We start from the raw sequence: 15,613 nt of genomic DNA, 5'->3' as shown, positions 1-15,613 counted from the left end.
CAGAAGCAGTAGTTCTGTTGTTCTGGATCTTTTTTTTTAAAGAATCGTGCGTGCAGTCGAGTAAAGACAAAGGAAGAATCATACACAAACATGGTCACCTCTTTGCTGCTGCCCCATAATCTCCCACCACCTCTATCAACCCTCCACGCCCACAAACACACACACACTCACAGAGACGGGACGTTTCTGAGTCCTCTGGTCCAGGTCTGGAGGAATGTTGAGTGTCTCTGTAGCCCTCTCCCTGGAGATTAGGCCTCACCATGCACGACCCCACCTCCCCACCTTCATACCATTCCATAGTGTGCCCCCTAAGAGCTGCTGCATTTTTATCTGAGCCTGGCGATTGTGACAGATTGACCAAATGACGTTTCCGCACACACACAGAGGCAACACACATTTGTTGATACGCATGTGTGCGAGGCTGTTTAGCCCAGGGAGGGACACAGACAGTGCCAGGCTCCGGCTATAAAACCCTCCCAGGAAGAGACCAGAGTCCTGCCCTGAGCTGGACGGAACCTCCTTCCTTTGTGCCAGGACGCGGTCAGGACAGGCAGCAGAGGAGCCTCCAGGATGAACGACATCTACAAAGCAGCGGTACGTTCCCGTCTCATTCGGCTCGTCTGCGTTACAGTGATGGGGACACGCACCAAAGCTCCACGAGAACGAGCCTGTCAGGAGTTCTGTTAGTTCTGTCAGTTCACAAACCCTAAATCTCAGCTCTAAAACTTTCTGTAACATCCAGTGGAGAAAAAGGGGTCCATTTTTCATTCTGTCAAGTTGAAATAGTCATTTTAGGTACAGTTTAGTATTTATTTTGTGATTGAATTAAAAAAACAAAGGTCCTGCATCTGTTTGTTCTATCTGCCATCACTTGAATGCCTGCTGCACATCCACTCCGTCACCTCCATCACCAGCCGGCATCAGAAGAGTCGTCACGTCCTTGTAGACGTCTGTGGATTTTCAGCCTTATCGGCCCCTCGTGAGGTCAGTGACGGGATGCGTCCCGCTGCCTCATTCTTGACTTCAAATGGAACAGGCCCTGCTCCACGCGGCTAATTTTGGCCAGCTGCTCTGACACTCCTGTGCCCGTGGTTCTCTGGTGCCTCAGCAGGCCTTCGGATCCAGATAACACCCTCAGCACCACCACTCACTCTGTGTGTGTGTGTGTTGAATTCCAGCATTATCCATCATCCTAAAAGCTGTGTGTGTGTGTGTGTGTGTGTGTGTGTGTGTGTGTGTGTGTGTGTGTTGGGGGGGTATCTGCCCTCCTCCCCCCCTGGACAGTCAGCCGGCTGTCCCGTCCACTCACATCCCAACTGAGCAGACAGTAAAAGCACCCAGGAATGCATTTTACATGTGTTTGTTCAGGTGGATTTTAAAAAAAAGAAAAAGAAAAGAAGTATTTATACATCATCACCAGTAAAGTGTCTCTATGAAGGAATCTGTATATGTGTGTTTAATTTACAGCGGACGACAGAAGACAACTCTTACATAAGCAGCTGTCTCCCCGTCTCATTCGTTGTAGCTTTTCCAGGATTACGGTCGCATTGTTGGGTCAGCTCCACAGCTATGCTAATTTAAAGCATTGTGTATCGTGTCCTTTGTCTGTGGTTCCTGACCCTCCTGGGTCTATTTTTAACCCCACCTCGAACTGGCTCCCACATATGAAATATAGGTGTTGTGTTTGGCGAAGCGTTGCCCCAGTGCGTGGAACATTGTTACCGACAGACCGGGATAGCCCACAGAGACTAATGTCTACGTTTCTATTTCTTGATATCATGTCCACGTAGACAAAATGTAAACGTTTCCATCCTTTCGTCTGTTGCAGGTTGAGCAGCTGACAGATGAACAGAAAAATGGTGCGTAAGCTGCTTATCTTATTGGGATAGTTCGGATCTTCTGAAATGGGACTCTGCGGAAAGGTTAAGAACAATTAATATCTTACTTGTTCTAGATATGTCTTTGGAGAAATGGAGGTTAATTAGAACTGGATTGACGAGCTAACGACTATTTTGAGTGGAAGCAAGACCAAGATTGCTGCTGTTTTAAAACAACTCTGTTCAATTTATATAATAAACAAGTCCACATCCTAAATCCACTCAGTTCTGTTGTAATACAAAACATTCACATAGAGAACAAATAGCAACTAGTAAAAAGTTATCAATCTGAATGAGCCAGCAGGTTGAATCTTCCCTTTGTTCCAGTCTCCCATCCTGAGCAGCACAGAGGCGACAGTGGAAAGAAATGACCTCCTTTTAACAGGAAGAAACCTCAAGCAGAACCCGAACCAGAACCAGGCTCAGGATGGGCGGCCATCTGCCTCGACTGGGTGGGGTTAGCGATGACAGGAAAGAGACAAACACAGAATGAAAAACTGGATGAAAAACAAAGATAGAAATAATTACAAATGCAAACATGGAGAGTAGAGGGAGTAAAGACAGCAGGGGGGCGAGGAAATGTGGTCAGTTTGTCCTCCAGCAGTCTGAGCCTATAGCAGCAGAGCTAAGGGAGAGCTCAGGAAACCCAAACCATCCCTAACTATAGAATTTATCAAAAAGGGTTTAATCTCTAATCTAAAAAAAATCCCACTGTTTTATAAACCTGTACACCACCTTCAGTTTCACATTATGTAAATGATTTACGTGGAGTTTTATGATTATTTGTGAGCACCAGTAGCAGCTCGCTTTAGCACTTCCAGTGAAGCATGGGGCACTTGTGGCAGGAAGATCATGATATTTCTGCTGCAAAAACTGTGTAGTGTAAAACGGACTGAATAGTAAATGATCATAACACAGCATGTGACTAAAACACTGTAAAATAACCGTGATTAGAGTTGTTTTAAAATGGCAGTGATTAACTTTGGTCTTTGTCTTGCTCAGACTAGCTGTTAGCATGTCAACTCCAAGCTAAGGGGTTGGTTGATAGAAAATAAGACTTAATTCTTACAGTAATTTTAAAGTATTGTCTTTTATCATTATTTTGCAAGTTATAATCATCTCAACATCATAGACATACAGGTATATATACTAGCAAATTTAGGCCAAATAACACTTCTGTACAGGTTTGACAGAATTTCCCAACTTGGACCAAATATAAAAGGGATTTAACAAATATGTCCCTCCCCATATTTGAGACCTGAAGGACACAAACTGCTTTTCCAAACTCCCAAGAGTTATTTTCATTTAAAAACTAAACGGCAACTTCCTGGTCCTCCTGATGTAAGCTAGTTTATTAAGCTAATCCATCTGTTTTCTTTGCTCGTTTTTGAAGCAGCACACAGTTTATAGTTAACTTTTAATAAAGATGAACAGAAACGGAAACATGGAACAAACTATCACTGGGGAAAATTATGTTGTGCCCTGCAGATGACCATTCTAATTCTTCACAATCTAATATTGTCCTGTCACCACCCCAACCCGATTACTATAGCAATCTGTTCCTCCAAACTGAGGTCGTTCAAAGAGCTATCTACAACAGGTAAGATATTGACTGTTCGTAACCTTTCCACAGAACCCCACTTCAAAAAGTCTGAATTGTTGCTTCAAACTCTCCTAAGAAGGTGTTGCTAGATGTATCTTTAGGCAATGTTAAAAACACCTCACCCTGTAATAGTTTTGTTTTGCGTGTGTGTGTGTGTATCTGTGTATCTGTGTATCTGTGTGCGTTGCTGTGGTGTTACAGAGTTCAAGGCCGCCTTTGACATCTTCGTCCAAGATGCAGAGGATGGCTGCATCAGCACCAAGGAGCTGGGGAAGGTGATGAGGATGCTGGGTCAGAACCCCACACCGGAGGAGCTGCAGGAGATGATTGATGAAGTGGATGAAGACGGTAAATCAAAAACAATCAGTTAAAAAAAGAAAAGAAAAAAGAAGCAACTTGGAGGCTGATTGTTCCTGACCTCTTCATGCCCACGGATCACCTATGAGGTCCGGCGTGTTTGCGCAGCCAAGCGCCCGTCAAAACCCCACAAACTTAATGTCAAGCGCAAGTCAAAGGTCTCAAAGAGAACAGGATGTGTCAGGCTGGATTAAAGGGAAACATGTACCAGACCGTGCACAAGTCAGCTTGGATTTTCCACAGGATGTAATGATAAAAGATAAAAACCAGCATCTCCGATTTGCTTGGGTCTGCAATGAACACGATGCCACATCCTCAAATCACTGAAAGGCCTAGCATCTCTTCAAAGAACGAAGACGAAGTCTTAGCTGTTCTGGTCAACCCTTGATGATTACGTTAAGGGCAATTGATCTCCTGCAACCTTACAAGATGTGACGCTAAGAGGATGTGTTGTGAATGACTCTCAGCCTCTACCAGACTACAGTTTTAGCTCGATATCTGTAAAACTGAGCTAATTTTGTGTTAGCTAACGTGGATTAATGTTGGTGGCTAACTTGAAATGGATTAACTCCAAATGTTAATCAGCTGTCACATCTAATGATTACTTTGTGAGCGGTTCAGGAGATATTTTGCTGACAAACAGAGTCGACTCAAAAAATTTTAAACAAAGATGTTGGGTAATCTGTTGGTGCTCAGCATGTGCGCTGGCGATCAGTCTCAGCTACTACCACGCTAAGTTTTAGGTAAATATCTTTGGAACTGACTGACTTAGAGCCATTTTGTGTCTTTGAAGGCCAGCTGGCTGTGGCAGCCATCTGGAATCCGAGAGTTTATTAACTGTACACCCAAGGATTACATCCTGCAGGTTGCATTACGATTTGTCCAGTGGTTAATGTAATGAAATGTGTGTGTGTGTGTGTGTGTGTGTGTGTGTGTAGGGAGCGGCACGGTGGACTTCGACGAGTTCTTGGTCATGATGGTGCGATGCATGAAGGACGACAGCAAAGGGAAGACAGAGGAAGAGCTAGCAGAGCTGTTTCGGATGTTTGACAAGTGAGCTTCATGTTTAAGCCCTCGTGCCGTTATCCCCTTTCGAACATTAATGCTCCGAGCGCAGCTGACTGACACGACCCTACACGGTCTACTGTAAACGTACTCACAGACAAGTCGGAATAGCTCTACCAAGTGGGGATGCTTTCATCTCAGAGCTTCCACAGCCTAGTTATCAAATCACTCTTCAGTGCGGGCTCCTGTAAAGTACGCTCCGCATGTGCAATTATGTGCTCTGACAAAATGCCAAGCAGCTCTGCCGAGTGCAGCATGTAGTTGGCTCCTTAATCGTTTCTGACAGCGCAGAGTATTTCTAACACCCACCAATGTGTAAGTCAGACACCTCATCCGAGCATCAAGGAGCAAACATGCCACCCCCCCACCCCCACCCCCACCTACAGCGACGGTTCCCAGACTCTTAAAAATTCAGACATCAATCGCAGCGCGCACGTGTCACGTACAAACCGGCCGCCCGTACGGCGTCGTTTAGAGATGTCGCTGCTGCGATCTGTGCAGAAACGCAGACGGTTACATCGACCTGGAGGAGCTGAAAATGATGCTGGAATCCACCGGCGAGGCCATCACCGAGGACGACATCGAGGAGCTGATGAAGGACGGGGACAAGAACAACGACGGCAAAATCGACTACGACGGTGAGATGATTCCGTACGCTGAAAGAAAATGAAGAAAAACAGAAATTAAATGATGAAAACGCTAGCAAGGAGTCCCTAACCAGGACTTTCTCTCTTCTCCTTTTTTTAACAGAATTTTTGGAGTTCATGAAAGGAGTGGAGTAATCCTTAACAAAATCTTACTTCTGTCTGTCACTGTGACTCCACCGTCAACTGTGGAGAAACTAGATGCTGATCAGGATGCAGGTGATGGGAAAAAAACCAAAAACATAACAACTATGCAAGATTTAGTCAAATACTGTGCCTGAATGTTTCTGTATTTTTCCTATCAGATCTTCCATTGTTGTAAATACACTTTGTGACTTTTAGTACCCCTATATAATGAATGAATGAAAAAAATATACATATTCAGGCCTAATTATTTTGCTACTGGAAATTAGTTTCCACACAAATATCACCTGAAAGGTCCCTCAGCTGGTTTACAGGTCTCTGTGAGAAGCTGGTCGTGTTAACCAGAGAGGAAGATATAAACAAAGTGGAACATATCCAAAGTTCTGGCAGATAAATCATATTTTTTTCATGCAGTGCACTGAATTCAGGCTATCTACATGCTATAATATAAACGATGTGTACTATATTTCTATACGTCCAAACTACCCTCGGTGTTTTTATTCTCGTGTCTCCCTGAACTGCCCGTTTCTGCATGGAAGACTCACTTGAAGCGTGCGCTCATGTAATAAACAAGATGCTGTTTGCCCGTTTGGTCACTTTGTTTGAACTCAGCTTCTTTTAGGGTGAGAGATAAGGCTTCTTCTAAAATTAACGGTGCTGCGATCCTGTGAGGAATGCATTTCGCGGCCACTTTTCACGCCAGAGTTTCAGACTAAGATCATGTTATGGTTGAGTTACAGCTCATCGTAAATGATCTTCCCTTGTGCAGTACTGTGAGTTTTTGTTTGACGAGTTAGCACTCGAGGACAAGTGAGGGGCTGACTCTCAGCTATGTTGGTAAAACTGACCGAGTTGGAGCCATTTTTCTGTGCTGGTTCATGTCAGTTGGCCACGGTGGCCATCTTGAATGTGACAGACTCCAAAAGCGAATCAGCTGGAACTGTTCCATCGATGATTACTTTGAGAGTTTCATTAAAATCCATTCACTAATAAACGAGTCGTTTTGCTAACAGAACACACAAACATCACACACACTTGGGAAAAAACATTAAACATTATTGCTGCTTTGCCTCAAGACGGGGTTGAGAAACATGAACTTTCTTTTGCTGATTTCCTAATCCTCATCTTCATCTTCATGAGAGATGTGTTGCAGGATGATCAGTGATCGATTCACCCTCTCATTCTTAGTTTGTTCAGCTGTTTGTTGTTTTTTTTAGCATTTCACAGAACAACTAAAGCGAGAAACCCCCATTTCTTTCTCAAACCAGGGGACATTTTTGTTTGGAACTAAGCCACGGACTATAAATTCTGATCTGCGTGTGCCGTTTGTATTTTGTTGCGTTTGTAGAGCATCTTGCCCTACAATATGTGAACTATTCCCATGGTTGTCTCTAGTTACAAAGACTATTGAGACAGGAGCTATTTATGTCTAATCATGTTAGTGCTCATGTCCGAGGATCAGCGCCACCAGCTGACAATCAGATGCTTTCGCCCATAAAAGGAGTTCTGCTGACTACAAAGAGATAACGCTCCTGCTGCTCATACAGCTTCAAATTCAGCAGCGAATGCTCCAAAATATGTGGTCCATCTGAGCAAATCAATATATTTCCCACCAGTAATCCTTTTGTTTCTGAAAACATTGTCCCAACCCCAATTCAGGAAAAGCTGGGACGTTGTGTAAAATGTAAATAGAAACCGAAAACAATGGTTTGCAAATCTAAAAAAAAAACATATTACATTCAATTCAGAACATATTAAACATTTAAAATGTTTCAACTGAGGAATTGTATTATGTTTGAAGAGAGAAAAAAGGTCATTTTGAATTTGATGGCAGCAACACATCTAAAACAAGTTGTTCCAGGTCCATGTTTTCCTCTGTGAAGCACCTCCTCTTCTTTTAACATCAGTCTGTAAACATCTTGGAGCTGAGGAGAGCAGCTGCTGGAGGTTTTGGAGGAATGTTGACCCATTCTGGTCTGATGGAGGATTCTGGCTGTTCAACAGTCTTGGGTCTGGATTTGTTTCATGATGCACCAAATAGTTTCAACTGTTGAGAGGTCTGGACTTCAGGCAGCTCAGCTCAGCACCTGGACTCTTATGAAGCCATGCTGCTGTAATGGTTGCAGAATACGTTGCTGAAATATGCAAAGCTTTCCCTGGAAAAGGCATATCCTGGATGGGAGCACATGTTTGAAAACTTGAATGTACTTTCCTGCACTGATGGTGTCTTTCCAGATCTAAAGCTGCCTATGCTATAGGCAGTAATGCACCCCCATACCATCAGAGAGGCAGGCTTTTGAACTGTGCGCTGACAGCAGGCCTGATGGTCCCTGGCATCGTGACAACTGTGGTTTCCAAAAAAACAGATACAAATTTTGATTCATCAGACCACAGAACAGTTTTCCTCTTTGTCTCGATTCATTTTAAAGGAGCTTCAGTCCAGAGAAGACGGCAGAGTTTCTGAATGTTGTTCACATCTGACTTCTTCTTTGCCTGATAGAGCTTTAAGCAGTATTAGTGGATGGCAGTGAGCTGTGTTTACAGACAGTGATTTGTGGAAATTCTGATTCATAACAGAATCAGACCTGATTTAAATGTGGGCCTGAGGATCATGGGAATCCAAACCTGACTTTCAGTCTTGTCCTTTGAGCTCAGAGATTACTACAGATTCTTCAAATCTTTTGATAATGTTACAAACTGCTGTTTATAATTATGAACTATAGTTCTTCTATTTTTAGACGCTGTTTTTTTCCAGACTGGTGATTCTTTAGCCATCTTTACTTCAAAGAGATCCAGCCTCTCTAAAATGCCCTTTTAAAACCCAGTCCTTTTACTGACTCGTTGCAAATCAACCTTGCTCACTTCAAAATGCTCCTCCAACTGTTTCCTAATGTACTTACATTCACAGCTTCTGGTTGAACTCGTGTTTTCACTTCTTTGAGATGTGCCCGAACTGTTTTGGAATTGGGGCTGTTCTTTACTGACAGACTTGGATGATTTTTTTCCCTGATAATAAATCTTAAAAGATGTTCAAACCATCAATCAGCTTCTCTCTGGCTGCAGCACCAGGAGCACAGGAGTCGTGCAGTTATCACCACGTCCACTTGATGTCAGCAGGACAACACCTTCTCACCGTTCTGTTCGGCTCCCTTACAGTAAACTGCAGATCACAGATTGTGTTGCACAACTAGGCTCTTCCTAGAGACAAACAATGTTAAACAGGCTGGACTTAACGCAACAATAAACCCTGTCAGTTAAAAAAAAAAAGTCAAGCTAGGAACCGGCCTGTTACATGCTTCTATTGGTGGTCAAATACAACCAACTATTAGCTCATATATTATTAGAAACGTATCTTTCAATTCCTGTTGATTCAGAATGACATGCTTTTAAATGTTTTCTACATGAAGAGGATTTATTTATCTGTAATTTCTGTCACTTGGAATGGGATGGACAGTGTTATGTGTGAGCGGGTGACGTCGGTGGCCTGACCGATGACAGTATCCAAAGACCCTCCTCCCTCCCTCTGTGTGTTTCTCTGTTCCCCAAGAGCGTTCTGGTAGCTTCATCCTGCACCTCGACTGTTACCAAGGGGAATGAACCCCCCCCCCCCCCCCCCCCCCCCCCCCCCCCCCCCCCCCCCCCTCTCTGTCACTTACATCCTGGGTAATACAGTTGACACCCCACAGTCACCCACCTCCAGCACGGTGACACTCATGTATCACACTGAAACTGAGCGATGACCGAAGGTGCTGTGGGAGGAGGCAGTTGTGTTTGTGTTTTCTCACTCGGATCAGTTCGCTCTTCCTGCCGAGTCCCCTGCAATCTGAAAAAAAAAAAAAAAAGAAAAACGCGCGGCATGAGCGAGGGCAAGCGGTGCACCCGGCACCATCAATGAGAGGCTGAGCGGAGCGGAGTGTGAATGAATCTGGGGTGTGGTGCACTACAGCAGCGAGTTGGGTGGAGAAGTGATGTGGTTGCATAAGACAGGCTTGATGACTCATGCCTGCTGTTAATACACACACACACTGCAGCCATGAGCTACTTTTGATATTGTGGATTTCACAGGCAGCACACACACTTCCTGGAACACAGAACGAAGACAATAGTAATGGTGGAGAGGATCTAGTACGCTGTCGATATTATACCACCCACTTCATTCACATTTATTCTGCCCGAGTCAAAGAACGACCAAAAAAGGAGAGTTCTTATCGCCCGCCGCCAAGGAGAGAAGGTGGACAAAAATGTTAGTTGTGTGTCTGTCTGTTGCCAAAAGAAAGCGATCACTAGCCGTGCATCTACAGCTGATCAACTTCTGGAGTCAGTTCAGTTCAAGGCGGCCCTTAGATTCATCGTGAGAACCTGCAGAAACAGGCATAAATCGTTTATTCAAACCTTTAAATCACCCTGGAAGTGTGTTACTAAGTCGTGCCACGTTTGTACTTCCTTTTCCCGCAGCTCTGAATGATTTATAGATGTGTTAAAAGAAAAAAGAGCAGGGAATACCCCGCCACACATGACTTTGAGCTCGGAAGGCGTTAACTCCTCACGGCATCGTTCAGACGCCGACACACACACACACACACGCAGATCTTGTTTGAAGGCAGCAGGCTCCTGGGTTTAGAGGATTCCTGTTTTTCTTGCTCCTCTTCATCACAGGCTCTTGGACGATTTCCAGCGCTGAATGTGACATTTCTCATGTTACTCAATGGAGCGCGATAAATAAGAAAAGCGGACCTGGAAGTTCTTCTGATCGACCAGTTTGTTCCTTCAGAAGCCAGTCGAGAGGGTTTCATAAGTCCGATGTTCTGCACTATTATTAGTTCAGCTCCGAGTGTGCCAGGATCGCGTTGTTACTGGAGGAACAGCATTTTCTGCCAACATGCAGCGTGAACGCTGGGAGCCGAAAGACTGCTGAAATTTGCTGAAGAAGCTGAAACCGAGTTCTTAAAGCTGAAAGATGTGAACACCAGCTAAAAGCTAAAGGAAGCTGAACATAGATTAAAAGCTAAAAGCGTCAAAATGCTAGCTATTAGCCAAAGGTAACAAAATGCTAGCTAAAACCGGCAAAACAAAAGCTAAAATTCAAAGGCAGCAAAACTAGCTAAAAGCAGGAAAAGGTTAGCTAAGAGTTAAAGGTAGCAAAAGGGTAGCTAAAACTAACAAAGGGATAGTTAAAACTTAATACTATCAAAAGTCTAAACGAAAGCCAAAAGGAGTAAAATGCTACCTAAAAGCTAAAAGTAGCAAAAGTCTATCTAAAAGCTAAAAATAACAACATGCTAGCTAAAAGCAGCAAAAAATCTACCTAAAAGTATCAAAGTCTAGCTAGAAGCATAAATTAGCGAAAGGCTAGCTAACATCTAAAAGAAAAAAAAGCCTGACTAAAAGCTATAAGTAGCAGATTAGTAGCTAAAACTAGCAAAAGGCCAGCTAAAAGCTAAAAGTACTACAAGAAAACAAAAAAGAGCAAGTATGCTGAAGTAGATTTCAAGTGGAACAATGTTCACTTAAGGAAATGAGACGATCTTGGTGGACTTTTTGGTGAAACTATTGGTACATGAAGGCAAACTTTCTGAAGAGTGTAAATATTTCAGAAACAAAAGTCATAACAGCCATGTCCTGAATGAGCTGAAGGCTGTGATATATCAACTGCTGAAACAGCACAAAAGACGCAGAAGTAGTTTACTTGCAAAAAAAACATGAAAAATAATTCATAAACAAAACAGAACAGGAAAACAATGGTGTGAGCGCTGATTCAGCATTCAACCTCCATTCTACTTTCCTCGCCAGGTCTGATTAAGATAGAAACGTTTAGCGATCGTCAGCTCGAAGAGAGCGAACTGTGGCTTGTTTTTGTTGCCATAAATACACAATGAGGAAGTGGAGCACTTTAGAGTAAGAGAGAGTGGAAGCACTGCACATCGGCCTGGAACAGACAGAATATTGTATCGTGACGCTCCATCCCACTTTCTGGTGCCGAGAACACTGGAGCACTGTTTCTGGACCGGCCTTGCCATAATGGCCCATAGAGAAGCAGGACCACAATACACAGAAATCTCAAATTCCACAGAAACTATTCACTGATTCACATGAATAACAGCAACTGTTTACTTTTAATGCACCACTCCAGCGTGGATCTATTTTTACCAAAATTAAATAGGAAACTGGTTATGAAACTCATGGAAAAACTTGGAGTACACTTAGTAATACTGTAGTACGTCACGACACATACAACTCTGCATTAAAACAGAACATAGACCATGAGGGTTAGATTAATACATATTATTATAGATCATCAACTCTATGATACACCAGGTTCATTGCTCTTGTGTGTGTGTGTTATCAAAATATCTCATGAACCACTGGGCAAATTTTTATTGAAACTAGAGGAAGCAATCATTGCATGAGAGTCTACAACTTACTCATACTTGGAGTCAGCCCAATTCAAGATGGCCACCACAGCTAATCAACCCAAAAAGGGCTGTGACGTTTACAGATGTCGAGCTGAAGTTTGCTGCCGACACGTACTCTGAGCGTGACGTCTCACTAAAATCGCATGAGATTATGAAGAACGTTATTTTCAAGGTTTGACCAAAAATGGCTCCAACTCAGTCATTTCTCATCGTAAGACGATCTAAAACTGTGGCATGAACGGCTGCGGGTGATTTGCATTCCTTGAAGGAGTGCTATGTTTCAGATATGTTCTGATAAAAGAAAGCACTTTGCTCTCTAAACAACAGACAACGGTTGCATTTGCACCCAAAGTTAGGTTTTAGGTGAAATCGTCCAAGGTTTTCCATCCTGACAGGGACTCGCTGCTTTTTCAACCTTCTCATCTTTTCGGCTGTGGGATTTCAGCATGCAGCTTTCACACGAAAACGGCTTTCTGCTGCACGAGGGACAGATGAAATAAATAAATGAGCGAATGAATAAAAACAACAGGAGGGTGGAAAATCCAATTGATTTGCAGTGATGTCGAGTCACAGCCTTTCTTTCGCACTTTTGACCTTTTGTGTTTCAAAAAGAACATTGATAATAGGTGGCAAAGCTCTAAAGCTAAACCTAATGAATAGTTTGTTTTCACAGACACAGAGGTTTTAGCCTGTTATGATGCCATTATTTTGCTCATAATTGTGCGCATCTGTGTGTCTTCAATTGTCTCTGTAGACTTCGCAAAGACTGCTGGAGTCAACACAATTCAAGATGGCTGTCACAGCTAATCGGCATTAGCCGACGCGAAAAATGGCTACGAGTCAGCCAATTTTACAGACACTGAGCTACAGCTCGGCATGGTGGCAGCTGAGAGTCACTCACAACACTTACTGCAAGTGCTAAGAGATCAGGCAATGCTGCATAAGATCACGCACGAGTTTAAAAACGCGATCTGTGTTCCTTTGGATCCTTCTAGGCCAGGGGTCTCCAATCCTGGTCCTCGAGGGCCACTATCCTGCATGTTTTACTTGTTTCCTTGCTCCAACACACCTGATTCAGTGGTTAAATCACCTCTTCATGCTCTGCAGAAGCCTGTTAATCATCCATTGATTCAAATCAGGTGTGTTGGAGCAGAGGAACAAGTAAAACCTGCAGGATGGTGGCCCCTGAGGACCAGGATTGGACACCACTGTTCTAGGCCTTTAATGTTTTGGAGCCATTATACGATGCGAACCCTGCTCCTTGGCTTACTCAGAGATTCAGAAGTGTAAGCAACATATGGTCTGATGGATGAGTGTGTTACCAGACGGCATCGTCTCCTCTGCGGGCCTTTCAACACATGACCTTTACCATGCGTCGGGGTCAAGAAGGGCCACGGCGAGCGCCCCCGATTCCCTCCCCTCCGCCAGGGTTTAAGCTGCAAACAAACACCACCTCGTCCGCGTGCTCGGTGGGAGCGGCCTGCTGCATGTTACCGGATGGCGAAGTTGGCCACAAAACCGAGAGACTTCTGGCGTTAACAGATGGCCGCCTGGGTCCGCCACGAGGACTCCATGTGGCTCTTGCTTCGCACACATGACCCAGTATTCCGGTCGCCAAAACTCGCACTTCTCCCCTGCCTGACGGAGCCGTGACGCGCCTTTCAGAAAAGCGCTGAAGTGTCATAAAAAGGGGTGGGGGGTGTCTGCTTTAAGCAGATAATGTATCTGCGGCAGGTTGCTGGGGTGATAAGATACCTCCTGTAAGATGAAAGTCCAGTCGACAACGCTGCAAATGAGATTGGCGAGACATTGGAAGGAGAAAAAACAAAACAAAAACTTGTGGTTGTGTTAATTTTCACAAACAGTTGCTGCACTTTAGACGAGTCATTCCTCCCTCTGAGAGCCAGTGTGACATTACTGCACCAGAGCTGGTTTCCCTGCACATGGAGGATGGAGGGGGGGTGGGAAGTAGGAAGCAAATACTTGCAAATGTAATTCAAGATTTCTGGGAATCGAGTGGCAATCCCCATAAAGCAGGGGATGAAATCTCTGGCATGACAGCACATAGCACTTCACTACAGTCACACATGGCACCATGAAAGCGCGACTAGAAGCTGCTTCCACGATCCAAGACAACCACGAAGAGGGGGGGAGGCATTTTCATCACACTGCCTGTGTCGTAAAGCCCTGAACGCTACGGACGCTCCATCTGAAGAGAAACTGAAATACGCTGTCCGCAGGGCTCAGGGGAGAGCCATGATGTCATCCCGTCCTCGGTGTCATGATGTCAGAGGCAGCGTTCGGCCAAATACTGAGATTAGGATTATTCTCTGAGGGCCCGAACATCTGCTGCACACACACAGAGAGTGAGACCGCTGGGAGTAAAGAAAAATAAATAAATAAATGAAAATCCCTGCAGGAAGGATGGCAGTTATTCACACGAGAACGGCTTTTTCAGCAGCGTTCGGCAAACATTCGGAGGATTAAAGCGACCCCTTCTTCTGCAAAAAAATGCTCAAAGTGTTCTTTTATTGGGATGACAATGCGCTAAATATAGAGTTGATTCTTTTTATTTATTTTTTTAATAAGCGTCCTCCAAGTTTCTGTGCAGCAGAAGCAGAAGCAGCTGTGAAATTGTCAGTCATGCAGTATGCCGAGTATGTTCTTGTAACCGCAGCAGGTGGGAGCCAGCCCTGACTGACTTCTGCGCCACACACACACACACACACACACACACGCACACACACACACACACACAACCACACTGCAAAGCATGCTTAAAAACGCCGTCCATGCCCCCATCCACCCCCACAGTGAGCTAAATAACCAGTCACATGCACATCTGCTTCCTCAGTAACGACTGCTGATGAAAACACACCATCAGCCTCTGCTTCCCACGACAGAAAACACCACCCTTCAACCAATAAAAACATTACACCGCAAAAATTAAAAGTCTTCCGTTAATTATGAAAGGACTCACGGGTGCACGTGGACAACTGATTAACTTTCGCAATCAATCCAATTCAAGATGGCCACCCCAGCCGATCAACCTTAGACAAGCCAAAAAATGGCCAGAGCTCAGTCAGACGTCCAGACATTCACCTAAAGTTTGATGTGGTAGTAGCTGAGAGTCGTTCTCAACACACAGTCTGACTGCCAAATCGTTTTGCCAGACTGCACATGACGTCGTTGACAAGGTTCGACGGCTGTCACTTCGCGCCCTTTCTTGTCAGAAAATAAAAAGATCTCCGTTAAAGACTCCGGCACTAAAGGACATATGCATTCAAGGAATGCGAGGGTTTTAATTAACTGTATGGCTCGTGTAAGCCTGAGCAGACCTGAGATTCCTGCGTGTTTTCTTAGGACCTCACGCAGATTTCTAGGGCGAGCGGTTACAAACGGGGTTGTTTCGGAATTACAGCGTACAAATGGCTTTTTAACTGGCAGGTGAGGCGCTCACGGCGTGATGTTTGGCACCAAGAGGAGCCGGGGCGGGCCGCACAGGCTCCA

At 44.4% G+C, this 15,613-nt stretch overlaps 1 protein-coding gene across 1 annotated transcript; it reads left to right on the top strand.

The window, feature by feature from the left end:
* The first annotated feature begins 479 nt into the window (after positions 1-479).
* Positions 480-6,278, top strand: tnnc1a (troponin C type 1a (slow)). Its single transcript, XM_017409656.3, has 6 exons — positions 480-594; positions 1,829-1,859; positions 3,682-3,828; positions 4,776-4,890; positions 5,404-5,540; positions 5,653-6,278. The coding sequence occupies exons 1-6, from the start codon at positions 571-573 to the stop codon at positions 5,682-5,684; spliced, it is 486 nt and encodes a 161-aa protein (XP_017265145.1). The 5' UTR covers positions 480-570; the 3' UTR covers positions 5,685-6,278.
* Positions 6,279-15,613: the final 9,335 nt, after the last annotated feature.

Source organism: Kryptolebias marmoratus, linkage group LG8 (genome assembly GCF_001649575.2).
Source record: "Kryptolebias marmoratus isolate JLee-2015 linkage group LG8, ASM164957v2, whole genome shotgun sequence".
Taxonomy (NCBI): Eukaryota; Metazoa; Chordata; class Actinopteri; order Cyprinodontiformes; family Rivulidae; genus Kryptolebias; species Kryptolebias marmoratus.
This window is presented reverse-complemented; position numbering and strand designations above follow the sequence as displayed.

Coding starts and splice junctions, on each gene's coding strand:
- tnnc1a (XM_017409656.3), top strand. CDS start 571: ATGAACGACATCTACAAAGCAGCG. Junction 595..1,828: donor ACGACATCTACAAAGCAGCG/GTACGTTCCCGT, acceptor CGTCTGTTGCAG/GTTGAGCAGCTGACAGATGA. Junction 1,860..3,681: donor GACAGATGAACAGAAAAATG/GTGCGTAAGCTG, acceptor GTGGTGTTACAG/AGTTCAAGGCCGCCTTTGAC.